The 16,034-nt window shown below is 33.7% G+C and overlaps 1 protein-coding gene across 1 annotated transcript; it reads right to left on the reverse strand.

Annotated features, from left to right (window-relative positions):
* Positions 1-5,683: 5,683 nt before the first annotated feature.
* On the reverse strand, positions 5,684-11,055 carry LOC110422644 (nuclear localized protein). The gene is made up of 7 exons (XM_021436640.1): positions 10,633-11,055; positions 10,315-10,400; positions 10,037-10,099; positions 9,818-9,919; positions 9,531-9,596; positions 6,815-6,893; positions 5,684-6,495 (listed from the first exon to the last, which is right to left on the reverse strand). Exons 1-7 carry the CDS (start codon positions 10,985-10,987, stop codon positions 5,990-5,992), a joined length of 1,257 nt encoding a protein of 418 aa, XP_021292315.1. The 5' UTR covers positions 10,988-11,055; the 3' UTR covers positions 5,684-5,989.
* Between the last annotated feature and the right edge of the window lie 4,979 nt (positions 11,056-16,034).

Consider the following 16,034-nt stretch of genomic DNA (forward strand, 5'->3'; position numbering starts at 1 on the left):
ACACTCAAAAGGTTTTTCCTATTTGTTGATGCTATAAGGAAAGGCTTCAACAATGGATGTAGGCCTTTCATTGGGGTTGATGGCTACCATCTTAAAAGGTCATAAGGTGGAGCCTTTTTATCTACCATTGCATGATGGGAATTGTTGTCTATTTCTAGTTGCTGTTGTTGTTGTAGAATTGGAGAATCGTCATTCTTAGGGTTAGGCTTTGATTTTTGAATTTGTTAAATGTTGCCATTGAGGACTTCAACAAACTATTGGTAGTGATGAGTGATGGCCAAAAGGTAAACCCTAAACCTTACTATTCTCCATTTGATTATTTAATTTCAATTACTTATTATCTATTTAATTAATGTGTCTTTATTCTTATATGACAAGGCTTAAAAGACGTACTTACAAAAGTAATGCCCCATGCAAGTCAAAGAAGATGCATAAAGCATTTGTATACCAAATTTTGACAAAGGTTCCCATTGAAAGCCAGTTATTGGATGATTGTCAAAGCTTACAGCCAATAAGATTGAATGAAGCTATGATGAAGATAAAGGCTGAAAATGATGATGCATATAAATGGTTTATGGAAAAACCACTAACATTTTGGCTAAGGCACACCTTTGACCCTAGTGTGAAAAGTGACCATGTAACCAACAACATGGTAGAAAGCTTCAACAAATGGATTCGGCTTGTCATAACCAAACCCATTTTGACTCTATTTGAAGAAGTTAGAGTGAAGATAATGAAGAGATTCTATGGCAGATATGAGTAGGCATGCACATGGGAGGGCCAAGTGATCCCAAAAATTAAGAAATTGGATTTTGCCAAGTACAGTGGGAGGTTTTGTAAGGTTGTGCCTACCTCAAATAATGAGTTTAATGTGTTTCAAGGTGACAAGACTTATGCAGTCAGCTTGGGGTGACTAGGATAACTTATCCTAATGGTGTTTGGATTATTTCAAGAATTTCCTACAAGCATACAGTAGCTTGCATAAGTCACAAAGGGGTGATATATAGCAATATTGTGACAGTTAATATACTAAATAGAAACTTTTATGCTAGCATACATTAATTACATTCACCCTATACCTGACATCACAATAGTTGAGTTTAGAAGGTAAGTTGATTCAGTGGATCCTTCAATGCGTTGTTGTATGCCTGGCAAACCGCAAAAGAATAGAAAATGGAACTTGGGGAAGTGCCATTTGGATTTGGTAATGCTAGGAGGATGAGCATTGTTAGGTGCACTTTTTGCCAAAGTCTTGGTCATAATAAAAAGACATGTCCTAAGGTTCTTGTGGGACATAATATGAAGGTAATCCTTACAAATAATTTAATCTTTTAACTTGCACATTAATTATGCAACTAATACATTTTTATATTTTAAATTGAAGTTAAATACCTTGTCTAAGTCTTCATCAAAAGTTGTTGGGTCTTCATTAAGAGCTCTTGGGTTTGCATCAAGAGTTGTTAGTGGGTCTACATCAAGAACATCAAGTGGACCTTCTGTTGGTGTATAAAAAAGACCTATTATTGCTACTTTAGGACATGGTGGTGCTGTTGCTACTATTAGAGGACATGGTGGTAGAGATGCTACTGTTGCTAGAGAACATGGTGGTGCTACTTGAACTACTAGATCTGCTTCATTTGTAAGGAAGCTTTCATTTCCTGCTAGACATGCTACCTTTGTCACCTTTACTTCTTTGATAATGAATTTTGTGAATGCATTATTTGAATCTGGCACTAATAATATTGGAAAGACACATGTAAATGTCTTTAATGTTGTTGATATGTGAATTTGATACAATTAGGGTTTTTTGTAGTGTTTTTACTAGCTGGTATGTAATTACAAAGGATATTTTGTAATTTTTCGCCTTTGTTTGTCTATCATTTTCTAGAGATGTGATATTGGATACTAATTATTGATTTTAATGTTAGACACATTGATAGTGGTCCTCTTTGGTAAAGCTGATGACACAAGTTCTTTTGTAAAATTACTAATTTTTCTATGCATAAAGGTTTGGGGAAAATAGTAGCCCTCATGTGCGTAAGGGACTTGATGTAACTATTATATAGGATATATATTGAATATCAATGTAAAGATGGTATTTCTTTATGCAGTTCTTGTATAGGATATATATTGAATATCGATGCAAAGATGATATTGCTTGTTCAGAAAAAAAGCCTTTATATTAACTTTTATATCACTTGTTACAGCTAAGCAAAAACAAATAGCGACAAAATAGGGAAGTTAAGCAAGGTGAGGAGGAATAATGTGGTGGTGTAGAAGAAACCATGTAAAGGCATGTATGATGGTTAGGCGAATAGGTATAGAGGCAATGCGACATGGAAGGGTGATACAAGGACATTAAGAAACATATAGGTCGAAGAGTCTAATACTCAGGTGAGGAGTGTCAAAGATGTTTGGGGGAAGTAGGATGGTGAGATAGTGATAGTATTTGTCAATACTTTACCACTGAAAGTTGGATGGAAGAAGTTAGGGGCTATTTGTCAATGATATGGGAACGTTTTGGATGTATTTGTCACATTGAAAAGAACATGAGGGAAGGAGAATAGGTTATGTGTTGTTTAAAACAATGATAGAGGAGAACAGGGTGATTTGGGGGTTGAATGGTTCATGGTCGCTTGATTATAGAATCTGGATGGATATGTCTAGGTTTGGTGCTAGAAACACGTATTGGAAAAAGAAGAAGGTCAATCACAAGAGAACATAGAAGGGAAAAGGTGAAAGGATGAAGAAAAAGTGAAGAGCCAAGAAGTTCAACAAAGAAAGATGGGAACTGTAAATTAGAGATCATTTACGGAGGCAGTTAAAGAGGGGAAGATGAAGGAAGACAAGGTATTGATGGGCGAAGAGGTGGGAAAGAGGTGCTAGCTTGCGAGGGAATTATTAAAGAAGATAAAATGTAATGGTTGAGGCAAAGTGTGGTAAGGTTATTGTCATATCCCATTTCCTGAAGGGATTGTGAGTAGCGCAAAGACTCAAACAAATACAACCCACTGAGCCTAAACAAGCCTCTTAACCTCAATCAATCATCAATCACATACAAGCATAGATAAATGTAAACATAAGCATCCATGCATTGGCATAAGTACACACTTATGGCCTTTTCGACATAAAAAGAGTACATGTTTCTCATTCATAAAATATGTACCCAGTACACTTAGCATAAAATCTGTAAACGCACCTCAGGTGCTCATATAGGCTCGTAGGCCATCATTCACAATATTCACATAATCTCATGAAATAATTTTCCATTTCAAGGTTGAACATTCGAGTATCAACATATATAGAGATAAACTAAAATATAAAGATTGACCCATTAGTAGAGCATAACTCGAATCACTAGGCATCAAGTAGCTGCTAGACACCTACCAATGACAAATGAACGGATCGTGACTCTTTGACACTAGCTACTAGCAATAGAGTGCTATCACTGATCTGCAACAAAATAAATAAGAAAAATAACGTGTGAGTCATAAAGATTTCGTGAATGGATACGGGAAGGGGATAAGCCAAAAAGTGTTTTGTAAACATGTCCTTTATAATCTCATGCCATTCGTAAACTATTTAACCATAAAGTCTATGAAACATGGTATTCTTTTTAGGAGTTCTAAAAATGAGCAAGAAATCTAGAACCTTTTAACAAGAAATCTAGATTTTTAGCTTTTGATTTGAGGGAGATTGTTTCAACAAGAACACTAAAAGGAAGAGAAATTTTGTCTTAAAATTCATCAAAATAACGAAACTTGACAACAGGACTTTTCAGTTTAGTGAAAGATATTCTTTTGGGACAGACTATTGATAATACTATGTTGTAGAGTTATTTGATCACAATTTTGGGTGAATGTAGTCCAAAGTTCTTGAGATTTAATTTAAGTACTAGTTATTTTAGTCATTTATTTTATTTAAGTTAATTATATTATGTTCAATTGCTTTAAGTTATTTTAGTAGATTTTTCTTTAACTCTAGTTATTATTTAAGTTAGTTTATTGCTTTTGTAGGTGTGTTATGAAAATGGTGATATTTTGAGAAGAAGAATGCATTCAAGATGCGAACTTTTTCTACCCATATTCTAGTATTTTCAGCATATCTTTCACTACAAAAGTTCAATTGATGTGATTCTTGAACCATTGGAAAGCTAAAAAGCAGATTTATTACTTTTAAGTTTACCACTTTACCCAGTTCATCTTTGAAAAAGGAGAAAATCACGTCACAATGGAATGAAGTGTAGCAGAAGCTAGAAATTCAAGTCAAAGCATAGAGGGCTATGGCCATGGGAGAAAGGAGTGCTATAGCACCTTGACAAGGCAAGGATGCTTCATCAACTTAGAGTACTCGGTGCTACGGCCACCTAGTTTGATGGTTAATTTTTTTTTTTGGATGATGTTTTTAGTAGTTATATGAAACTAAATTTTTTAATCTAGAATCACAATAGAACCCAATACGTAATTTAAATTTTTAATATTCTTTCTGGCTTATAATTAATAGTGTTTGAGTTGTTTATTTCAATCATGTTCCTAATGCGTCTGATTACTTGGTCACCGATTAGATTTTTTTGAAAACCTAAACAGAAATTGAATACGGAGTTAAGAGTAAGCCATGGATGAAATAGCATATCCTCAATATCAAATACATGAGATGATTGATTTGATTCATGTGTAGGGTAGGAATACACTTACGTGTCATATATAGCTATATTTAGAGTATAAGCTTAATGAGTCTTTCTTAATTTTAATTTGCATAGGAATATAGTAAGTTGGTTAAGGCATATATTTTTATAAAAACATCGGAAGAGACTTATAAATATATTAAAACTATATTAACATCTTGAACTTATCTAGTAAGCAAAAAGAGAATAAATAAAATTTAGATGAAACATTGAGGAGATGTTGTAGTTTTAGACTTTTGATTGATTAATTCTACTTAAATTGTTACTTTTACTTTCAGTTTTAGTTTTAGTTTCTTTAATTTTTAGTAGCTCTAACTTCAGTTGTTTGGGTAAAATTAAGTTGAGTTAATTTTAGTACTTAAGAGAAGGATTTGGGCAATTCTTCATGAGAACGAACTTTTTTTTCTATTATATTACTTGTTAACGATACATGCATTTGCGTGGTAAATCCGACAATAATTACATATTTTGAAAACTAATGAACTCATGTAAAATTATATGTAAAACTTAAAGATGTTAGTGTATTTTATCCAGAAAATAATGATTTGCATTGGAAACTTAAGTGGCCAAGCTAGATCCCAATCTTCTCTAGTCTTCTCCAATTATGCTAGATTGAACATTTAAATTTATAAAATTTGGGATTGCTTTAATTTGTTTAATTGTTGAAGGAAGCCCCTTAGTCATTTTTTAATGAGATTACATTTACGGTTATGATTCATCCCATCTCTTGTTAACAAGGGATTTATAACATTTTATCTTATCAAATTTTCATTCAATTATGCAATCCACAGAGAAGAGGGAGTCACCATAATCCAAACTTCTACTCTAACATCTTTCAAGAGAGATCTACTTTAGTGAAAATTTAGATAAGCTTTGATAATAATTATAATAAGTCCACATTTCAACTTAAAAAACATGGCTAAAAAACCTCTTTTTAAATCCAAAATTCATTCCACCTTTGATGTAAGATCCATAACATGACACCTTGCGGGCTTCCGATATTAAACTTAAAAATAGGTTCCAGCAATAACTAAAACAGAGAACCTCGATGCTACTATAGAAGTTCTTTCTTTATCAGAATTCTGCAAGGTTAAAACTTTTAAAAGGCACAATGTCCTGTTAAAATAAATAAATAAATAGGGACGCACGATTGAGATGTAACTATAGTGCCAATGGGAAAAAACCCTCACTTGCCTTGACCAGAATAGAATGCAAAATGGCTGAACCATGCCATCTATACACTGCAAAATTAATACGAACCATTCTTTAAAACGGGTGTGACTATATAAATGCAAATATGGCATCTCAGTCAAATGCAAACAACTCATCTAACTGCTCATCAGTCCATTGTGGAAGTAAGCCAGTTGATATTGGTAGCCGTCCTTGTTTCTTGTCTCCATTGTCAGTCACATTCTCCTGGTAGTTAGCAACGCCAACCAAGTTTGCACCACCGCTGCTTTGGTTGCTTTCCAGGTGATTGCCACTTGCTGCCAGATTCCGTGGGCTGGACTGGTCCTCCAGCGCAACATTTTCCTCACACTCATTGGTGCCAGCTAGTACTGCAGCTTTTTTCAATCCGCTGAGAATATCCTGCCGCACTGAATGTCCCTTCGCTACGAAGGCATTTTGACTTCTATTTCTCTCCTTAATACAGCAGCTGCTTCCCAGTGCTTCATCTCCTTCAATTCCTTTATCATTATGCACTCTCCCTTTCATGTAACCAGTCTGTCTGAGGCTGTTCATAATTCCTTCAGTTCTCTCTTGTGACAGAGTGGACACTTTCTGTTGGATATATGGCTGTTTACTGTTTTCTGCAGGAATGAAAGTAGATAAACAATCACAGTAACATTCAGCGGTACTATTAAAACAATCTGACACTGATGATAAAACCAGTGGCCAAGTGGTCCATCCCAGGATAAAAGGTGTTGGGAGTAGCTTATATCATCTGTTTGGTTCCAAATCTAAGCAATAGAAGATGGAGGGGGGTAATTTTGCATTGTGTAACCTACCCGTTGAATAGGGAAAGAAACCAAAAAAAATTATCAATTATACTCCAAGTAGAACAAAACCAAAACTTTTCCTGGTTAGATAACAAAGAGAAGCCATTCGTCAAAGAAATCTGTCACCTACCAACACCATGATCGGTTGGAATGACTGTTGATACAGGATAATTCTGTTGTGACTGAGGTCCACTATCCTTTGAGATTGCCTGCAAAATTTGTAAATAATATCAGCAAGTAGTGTAAGTATCTAGGGTTTCTTTTAATGCAAAAAGTAGATTTAGAAAGGCTTTTCCTCGGATTTTAGATGTTTGAGATCTTTATTTATTAAAATCTCAACATTCATATGCATTTGATTTTCACAGTTAAAGTTTTAAGTAGCAAGTAAATTTCTAAACTTAAAGATTTGTGTGAAAGCCATGCCTTAGGGAACAATCGATATGTAACAGTGGTAATGGGAAAAACTTCCACTCATGCATATAAGACCAGAAATCATATCATAAGCAGTTATCAACATGGCTGTGGCCGACATATTTACCAGCTACCAGGAACATGATTGTTTAATTAGTAATCACCAAAGCATGACAACATGATAACTTGAAACTAATGTGCCAAGGCCACTGGCTGGAAATTCAAGCACACAGGTCCTTTGAAGAGCTTACTTGCACAAGTTACATTCATGGCAGTGCATGAAGTTCGGAAAGGGCATACTTCAAGAATCTAGCGAATTAGATGTATCTGATATTGTGATTGTTCAAGTTGAAAAATAATGCTTTGCATCAATAGAACATAGATAGTAGTTAAAATTTCAGATGCCTTAACCATGCTCTATACAATTTTGAGACTATAAATTCTAGTCAGAAAAAATAGATGCAACTACAAAAATTGAAGTATATTTTATGGGCTAAACGCTCAAATTAGGGTTAAACATTAGGACACTTTTTCAATTAAGGGCCAAACGTTTTAATTGTAACAATCAAAGACCAAACGTTTTAATTGTAACAATCAAGGACCAAACGTTTTCGATTTCTGACAATTAAGCGCTAAGTTGACAAGTTGATAGAGCATGTATCACAGGCGACAAAAAGTTGCATTGAAAATATAGTTGGTACACGCCATTTTAAAAATTTAATTGTTACACGTCATATTGAAAAATATAGTTATTACACGTCATGTTAAAAATTTAGTTATTACACGTCATAATAAAAAAGTTGTTAAACACCACGCCATAACTTAAATTGCTTTGACTTGACAAAAAAGGCTTTTTGACAAAACTATTCTTCTGTATCTTACCCTTCCAAGTTAACATCCACATCATGCACATGTCCTACATGCGCCAAACATCTCTCACCTTAGCCCTTAATTTTAAAGAACTGAAAACGTTTGGCCTTTAATTTTTACAATTGAAACATTTGACGCTAAATTGATAAAAATCCAAAAGTTTTGACCCCAAATTGAACGTTTAGTCTATTTTATAAGGAATCAAGATTAAGTGTCGCACACAGGCATTATACGACGTAGGTATATTGTGTTTGAAATTTTTTCATTAATTTCAAGGATCTGAATATAGAATCTATAAGAATTCAAGGTACCTAACAAGTGTTGAACATAGGTACTTTAGGTCGTCCTTGTCAAATAGCATGCTGATGAACTTTTATATCTGTATCTATACTAACTGGTTTTAATGCACAAGGCATACTCTGGGCTTAGGACATCAAGTCAACTATGCTGCAATATACGTAGGAAAGCAAGTAATTATAATTTGATAACTAAAAGCTTTTGGTTGGATTACTTATAAGCTAAGAAGAATTTAGTTACATGTTGGGCATGCACCATTTTGCAAAGGACAAGTTAAAAAGTACTCAGACATTTGACTGACCTGTATTAAGGAAATCAAAGACATTTAAGTGGTATTCAAGAGTCACTAAGTTCAATTGTAGCAATTTGGTGAAGAAAAGAAACACCCTCCATAAGAATGAATGTTTTAGGAATTGGTATATCATAAATAGCAGGACCAAAACGGAAAATCTAGAATTTGAGATGGTAAAGCGTTGATGAGAACTATGAGGTAGAGTTAACATGCTTTACTTTGAAATAATGGATCATTAATGTAGTGTGTTGGCAATGACCTGATAAGAGTAAACTTCAAATGAAGTTGAAAGTCCTTCAAGCACAAAGAGGTAATAGAAGAGGATTATAAGTGCAATAACAAAAAGAAAAAGGAAAATTTCTCATGTGCTAGACATTTTGAGCATTGGTTGGTAAACTATGTCTATGACCAACAAGACAAAAAAATAGTATGCATGGCAAAGCATAGACAGAGAAAATATGAGTCCAATTGAAATTATCACAATCATTTCAAACTGTATAAATAAAATAGAAAACAGCTATTTAGGACTGGGACTAGCCCAATAGGGAATAAGGTCTAATTCTGACTTCACTAAATGCTGTCTTCAATGCAATCTAAGCTCAGTTAAGAGACCACCAGCCTGAATTTTACGCCATACATGGACTCCAGAAAGCAACATATCAAACAAAATTTCTCCGATTGTATACCGTCCATGATTTTTAAGGATTGGCAATAATGGATACAGAATTGAAACCATCTGTCATGACAATTTCTAGAAAGAACCACTTCTTAACAAAGTTTAATCGTCAAGAAGTTGTTGTTCAATGTTAAATATATTTTTATATTTTGCATTGGTAGCTGGAAATATGGTTCCAATTAGGCCAAACGAGCTTGAGAATATGGGAAAGAGAGATGTGACTAGAACGAAGGCAAGTGCTCTAACAGGAGTATTGAGTCTAAAGATTCACTAGGAAGTTTGTTAATTTTAAACATGTACCTTGACAACATTGCTGAGTGTTATATTGAGATAGCATGCAGAGCGCGAAGGTGAGAAAATTGAAACCTGAAAAGACAATGCTTCAATCAAACTCTTGACACAAATGACAACATTGAAAACTCTAATTTGATACATGAAGTTCCACAGGCAAAATTCCCCTACTAGAAGCCATATGAATGAGAATATCACACTAGTTCTAAGATATAAAGTATAACACCACACTCTGTACACATTTACCAATCATGACTTAAATTATATTAATAATTGCCCAAAAACAATAGAAAAACCTTCTGCAATATCAAAACTGTGCCAACAGATATGTCTTTTCCAAACCCTCCCTCAACTAGGACTTTGCGATGAATACTAGCATCAATTGTACCTGTAGGATCCTGAAATCAAATCATAGGCTCATCAAATGTTCTTAATATATAGAGAGCATTGAACTAAAAGAAGAGAAAAAGAAAATTAAGAATGCATTACAAGCAAAATCCTCTAGTTATTTTTACCTTGAGAGTCACCATCAGATCACCAAGACCATTTGGGGTACAAGATTTGATAACGGCAACAATCTAATTGAATATAAAATTAGAAATTGAGAAAAAACTAAATATCAATTGCACTCTTGTATTAAATAGATAAGTTTATTTAACCTTGGAACCTTATATTTCCATCAGTTGGACTACTGATTATATGAAAAGCATTTTGAGTTATTGAAAAACATAAAAAACAATGTACATGGCAAACTCAAGAGTCCCCACGCTGTCAACCATTGAAAAAGCCATACCTGAGCTACTTTTCTATTGCCCATTTTAGGTTCAGTCTTGATCCAGCTCAAAGGAGTACCAATTGTCCCGCCATCATCAGCCAAACCTTTCGTCAAAAACAACCAAACAATATCTAAAGTCTAAACACCAAGAAACCCAGAGATCTAAACCGCTTTGCTTATTACTTTAGATACTAGCTTTTTACTTTCTCAAAAATTGCTGCAAGGCATAATCATAATTTGACAGTGAATGAACAAACCACAAAATTGCATCCCTAAATTTAACATAAACGAAGTCTAAAAACAATTAAGAGACTAAAAAAGGAAAGAAATAAGAACCTTCGCGGCGAATAAATTCGACGGCAAAAAGCCAGGGATCACGCGAGAAGTCGTCATCGTCGGCGCCAGGATTTTCTACGGCCCTCCTAATATACTCCTGGGTTGGAAGGGGCTCTTCGCCAATGCCGACGCGATTGCTTTTGTTCTGAATTTTTCGAAGCATTGCGGCTTGAACGGCTCCGGCAGGGCCAGGGATGAGGCACGGAGAAGAGGGCGGTGGAGAGTTTGGGGTGGGTTGAAGATTCTTTATAGGAGATGGAGGGGGAGAGTATTGGGGTTTGCGTTTGCAAGGGCGGAGAAGGGAAGGGAGGTCAGAGGCGTCGAGGTCAAGAGCTTCCCAGGGGTCTGGCTCCATTGTTGTCTTTTGAAACGCGGGAAATGGAGTTTGGGGGGGTATTTTCGAAATAAATGGACACTGATTTATTTTACTGCATCGTATAGCCCCGTTTGTAATGCTCAATTATATATTCACACATTTTTATTTGATCATTTGTTTGTTAACCAAAATCATTTAAGACTAATACTATCTCGTGGTCCGCGTTTGAAGCGAGGAAAGTTGCTCAAATTTCCCTCATAATGAGTGGTAAAATTACTTTGCCATGTTTGATAAAGTTAAAAATCAATATAATATAAAAATATATCGTAATTACATAATAATTGACGGAAGAAATCACATTATCATCAAAAATTACTGTAATGTTACTTTACCATTTTTTTGGCAAAAATAAAAAATATGATTTACCATTATTGACTTCATTTTGTTTTAACTCAACATATTTTTTTTTCAGCTAAATATCAAAATAAACCTCCGAACTATATCAAAAAAATTAATTGAACCCATATCTTTTTATTGCATTCAAATAAAACCTTTAACTCTTATTTTAAATCAAATAAACCCATATCTCTTACCGTAAACTCTTTTTTTTAATCAACTGTACAGTAAGTAATTTTTTATGTCACGTCATTTGTCACATGACATGTTGACATATCATCTTCATGACATCAATACCATGTGACAGACGACATAACATAAAAAAATTATTGACTAAAAATTGGGTTTTTTTCTTTTAATTCATCCAAATATCTAAAAATTATTGGTTAGGAATTTGAAATAAAAAAAAAAGTAATTGCTTCAAACTTACCATTGTTTCTTAATTGAATGCCATCTTAATAATTGAAACCATGATTCCTAACAAAAAAAAAACCCTAATCCAATGTTTTCAATTTGATTAAAATCATTGTTGCTCTACTAAAAGTTGGAGTAGAGAAATTTAAGAATACCTAGAAATGATTTTGACAAGAAGATACTTACAAGAGTTCGGAGGCATAGGTTTTACACCTAAGATAGATTATCATAATTAATATTTTCTTTGTTTTTCATATCTTGCAAATCTTTGATTGCCTACTTCTTTCTTTACAAAATTTTCTATTTTCTTGCTGTCACCTTATAATCATTTTCAAAAATCCCAAACACAACAACTTTAATTTAGCTATCCTTTTCTCAAAATCATTTTAAGTATTTTCATATTTCTCTATACCAACTTTTAGTAAAGTAACAATAGCTTCAATGGGAAAAGTTAGATTAGGTTTTTTTTTTTGGTTGAGAGTGATGGCCATAATTAAGAAATTGGTAATTAGTTAAAAAATAATGACAATCAGTTTGAAACAATTAGTTTTTTTTTATTTCTTATTCCAAATCCTTAACCATTAATTTTTGGGCATTTGAATAGATTAAAAGGAACAAACCCAATTCTTAGTTAGCAATTTTTTTATGCCAAGTCATCTGGCGCGTGGCATTAATGTCATCAAGATGACACATCGTCATGCCACGTGGTAGATGACATGGTATAAAAATTGTTGACGAAACTATTGATTAACAAAAGTTAATTAACAGTTAAGGCGAAGAGCTTATTTGATCCAAAATAAGAGTTTTGGGATTTATTTGAATGTAATAAAAGGATAGAAGCTAAATAGATTTTCTTGATATAGGATAGAGATTTATCTACGCATTTAGTCTCCTCCTCCTCCTCCTTCTTTTTCTTCTTCTTCTTCTTCTTCCCCATCTAGTCTAATGTACCACTTTAAACGTTACCAAACTGAAAATTAGATGTGGTCACTTTCCTCTGTTCTTTCACTCTCTTTAGCTACGTCATTTGTATCGTAAAGAAAATTCTAATAAACAAAGTCTAGATTTAGAGCTTTTACAACAAATTTAAAGAAGAAACATTTAAAAGAAAAAGTCTCTAAAATAAAATTTAAAAAATCTAAAGAAGTGGCTCCTTTATTTTGTCTAATTAAAAAAAAATCAATTTTGTTTAATTTAATAACAAATCACCAAACTCTTGAATGGAATTTTTATAAAAAAGAGAAAAATTGAAATGAATTTTTGCAAAAGAAAATAATTATAAATTTTTTTATTTAAAAATTTCCAAAAATAGTATTTTACATTCATGAAACAATAAAATTTATAATTCAAATCTAATTTTTTTTTATCTTATTTTTAGACTTGAAATTTGAATGTGTAAAATGATATTAAAGTCTAAAAAGAAGAGGTTCACAATGAGGTGGATGATCGGTGAAGAAAAAGGTGCATTTATTGGGATGTGACAAAGTTAGTATTAAAGTTCTAGGTTCATAGAGTCTTAGGCTTTCTTTGGTTTCAACGGAATGTTTGGAGTCATGTGTAGGAATCTTATTTATGTTTTGTGTACCTGAGTATAAATTGAGAACAAGAAACTTGCATATAATTTATTGTTTGTTTGCCCATATTATGAAAAAGAGTTATGTCTATAATTACTGTGAGTCTATAGCGTTGAATCTTACAATATGTGGTTGATCTATTCTAGGTAAGATATGCCATCCAAGGTGCGAGCTAGTGGTAGAAATAAGGTAGAGCATGAGACTTCTGCAAACATTAAAGTTAGACCATAAATGCCCATTACTAGGGGTTGTGGCAAGTACGATAGAGCATGAGGCTCCCATAGAGGTTACAAACAAACCACATATGCCTACTATTTGAGGTCATGGCAAATGCAGCAAGACCGCTTATTTGAAGATAACTGATACCCCCACCAGTGCACAGTAAGGGGATAAAGGTCCTAAAGTAGTAGTAAATTCCCTAGTTTGAGCAGCAAGACTAGTATGGGTAGAATTGCCCACTGACAAACATGTGGAGATTATCTACCTATAGTTGAGATTATGATGAATTGATATTCCATATAGCCAGAACCCATGATTTACGTGTGCTAGTTTAAGCGAGAGTGTTACCTAAAGCTTGAGTTATGATTAGAAAAAATTTTTAAAGTAAGAGACTCTTTATGAGGCAATATTGACAAGGTCGTATGTTTGAATTCTAGTGGCTCAATAGATGGGTAAAACTATTAGAAATTCTTGATCATAGACAAACAGAGATAAAACTACATATGTTGTTCATGAGGTGTCGATGATGATCCTTAGGTTGAGTACAATCCTTGATGATGAATGAAGAATTATGGATAATTGATTGTGGCAATAAAACATAGACTAACGCGAACAAGTAAATGATTTTTTTATGAGAGGTACCCAATACTTTGACATTACCCTAAATGTGAAGGGTAATGAGAAATTATGTTAAAAATTTTGAGGAAAAGATGCTTGCTAAGAAACTAAGGAAAGTTGAAAGGCTTGACCAGTTGATAAAGAACTAAGATATGCCTATTTGATTTATGATAAGGTAGATACCTTATGTTTAAGACATGGTCGAAAGGATTTAGAATTTGAAGGTCTTAAAGGTATAAGACTAGTCCTTGTTGATGAGATTTCAACGGATATTACTAAGGATAAATTGATGACGCATGGGAGTCCAAGTGTGACATGTCAAAATCAACAATGAAGGATATTAGCAATTTTAATTACTAAATGGTATTAACATCACAATTTCCAAGGTAAAGCTTTATTTTTAACAATGCACAAGTAATAAGTTGACCTTGTAATGATTAAATGAAGAAATTACTCTATGGTAACGTTAACTATGTGGGGAAGTACTACCCAAGTTAGATATCGAGGATTATGACTGGTGACGTGACATTGATCGTAGCCATTTATTTTAGGGACACTATATAAGTCTCCACAGGCCATTATTCATCATGGCATAAGGAATTGTTATGGCAGGGTAAATAAAAACAAACGTTAACTATTGAGAGATTTAGGATCATCACCCTTTTGATGAAGGTGTTGGTGGCAAAATACGAAAATAAGACTTGCATGGTCTAGATTTAGGAGAAGAACACCCAAGCCAATCTAATCTTGATGGAAATGCTTAAGTTTGATGTGATATTGGGTATGGATTGGTTGTCACCCAATAATGCTAACGTTGATTGCCGCTTCAAGGTGGTAAGCTTTAACTATTCAAGCGAGGCACCCTTTAGTATTCGAAGGGATCATATATGGTAACAAAAAGTCTAGTTTCAACCTTAGAGGGTAAGAGATTGATTAGTTATGAATGTGAAGGATTTGTGATGATAGTTAAGGACGCCCATATGGTAGTGGTTAAAGCGGTCGTCATGCTAATTTTGAGATAATTCATTGATGCATTTCTCAAGGAGTTACTAGGATTACCTTCATATAAAGACATAAAGTTTTGCATTGACATGGTGCAAGGTACAAGTCCAATATCTATTCCACCATACCAAATGACACCTGCAGAGCTCAGAGAGTTGAAGGATTAGTTAAAAAATCTATTGGGAAAAGTTTTCATTCGTCCTAGTGTGTCGCCATGGGGTACGCCGATGCTATTCATGAAAAAGAATGATGGGTCAATGAGGTTGTGTATAGACTATAGATAGTTAAACAAGGCAATGGTGAAGAATAGTTATCTTTTACCACATGTTGATGACTTATTTGATTAGCTTCAAGAAGCATAATATTTTTTTAAGATTGATTTGAGATTAGGCTACCATTAGTTGAAGATTAAGTTTAAGGATGTGCTTAAAACTACTTTTCATACTAGGTACAGATAGTATGAGTCTTTAATGATGTCGTTCAGACTTACAAATGGCCTAATTGCTTTTATGGACATGAACATTTATAACACTTTTTACCAAGCTTAAGCACAACCTTTACAATGCCTTTTAACGGAAGTAAGTACAACACACACTAACTTTTCAAGGCTAAGTTAGAACCTTTACACAAATGTTTACAATAAGAAAATAGCAATAAATGCCTCTTCAAGGTTGATAAGCTAAGCGTTTAAGATTAAAAGAGAATGAGCACAATTTATCTCACAATATGAGCTCAAGAATATCAATGAATGGCATTGAATGCTTTGAAGGAATGATTTAAATAAAATGTTAGAGAGGAGTAAATGAAGCTAAAGCTTTTCTCAAATATTGAAGCAATTTTTAGAGTTTTCTCACTTCTCAAAA

This window comes from Theobroma umbraticum, unplaced genomic scaffold (genome assembly GCF_002168275.2).
Source record: "Theobroma umbraticum cultivar Fairchild unplaced genomic scaffold, ASM216827v3 scaffold_146.0, whole genome shotgun sequence".
NCBI classification, from domain to species: domain Eukaryota; kingdom Viridiplantae; phylum Streptophyta; class Magnoliopsida; order Malvales; family Malvaceae; genus Theobroma; species Theobroma umbraticum.

Excerpts from the sequence above, each read along its gene's own strand:
- LOC110422644 (XM_021436640.1), bottom strand. The coding sequence starts at position 10,987 with ATGGAGCCAGACCCCTGGGAAGCTCTTGACCTCGACGCCTCTGACCTC. Across the intron at positions 9,920-10,036 it reads ATCTGATGGTGACTCTCAAG|GATCCTACAGGTACAATTGA; the intron begins GTAAAAATAACT and ends ATTTGATTTCAG. Across the intron at positions 6,894-9,530 it reads CACTCAGCAATGTTGTCAAG|GCAATCTCAAAGGATAGTGG; the intron begins GTACATGTTTAA and ends CAAATTTTGCAG.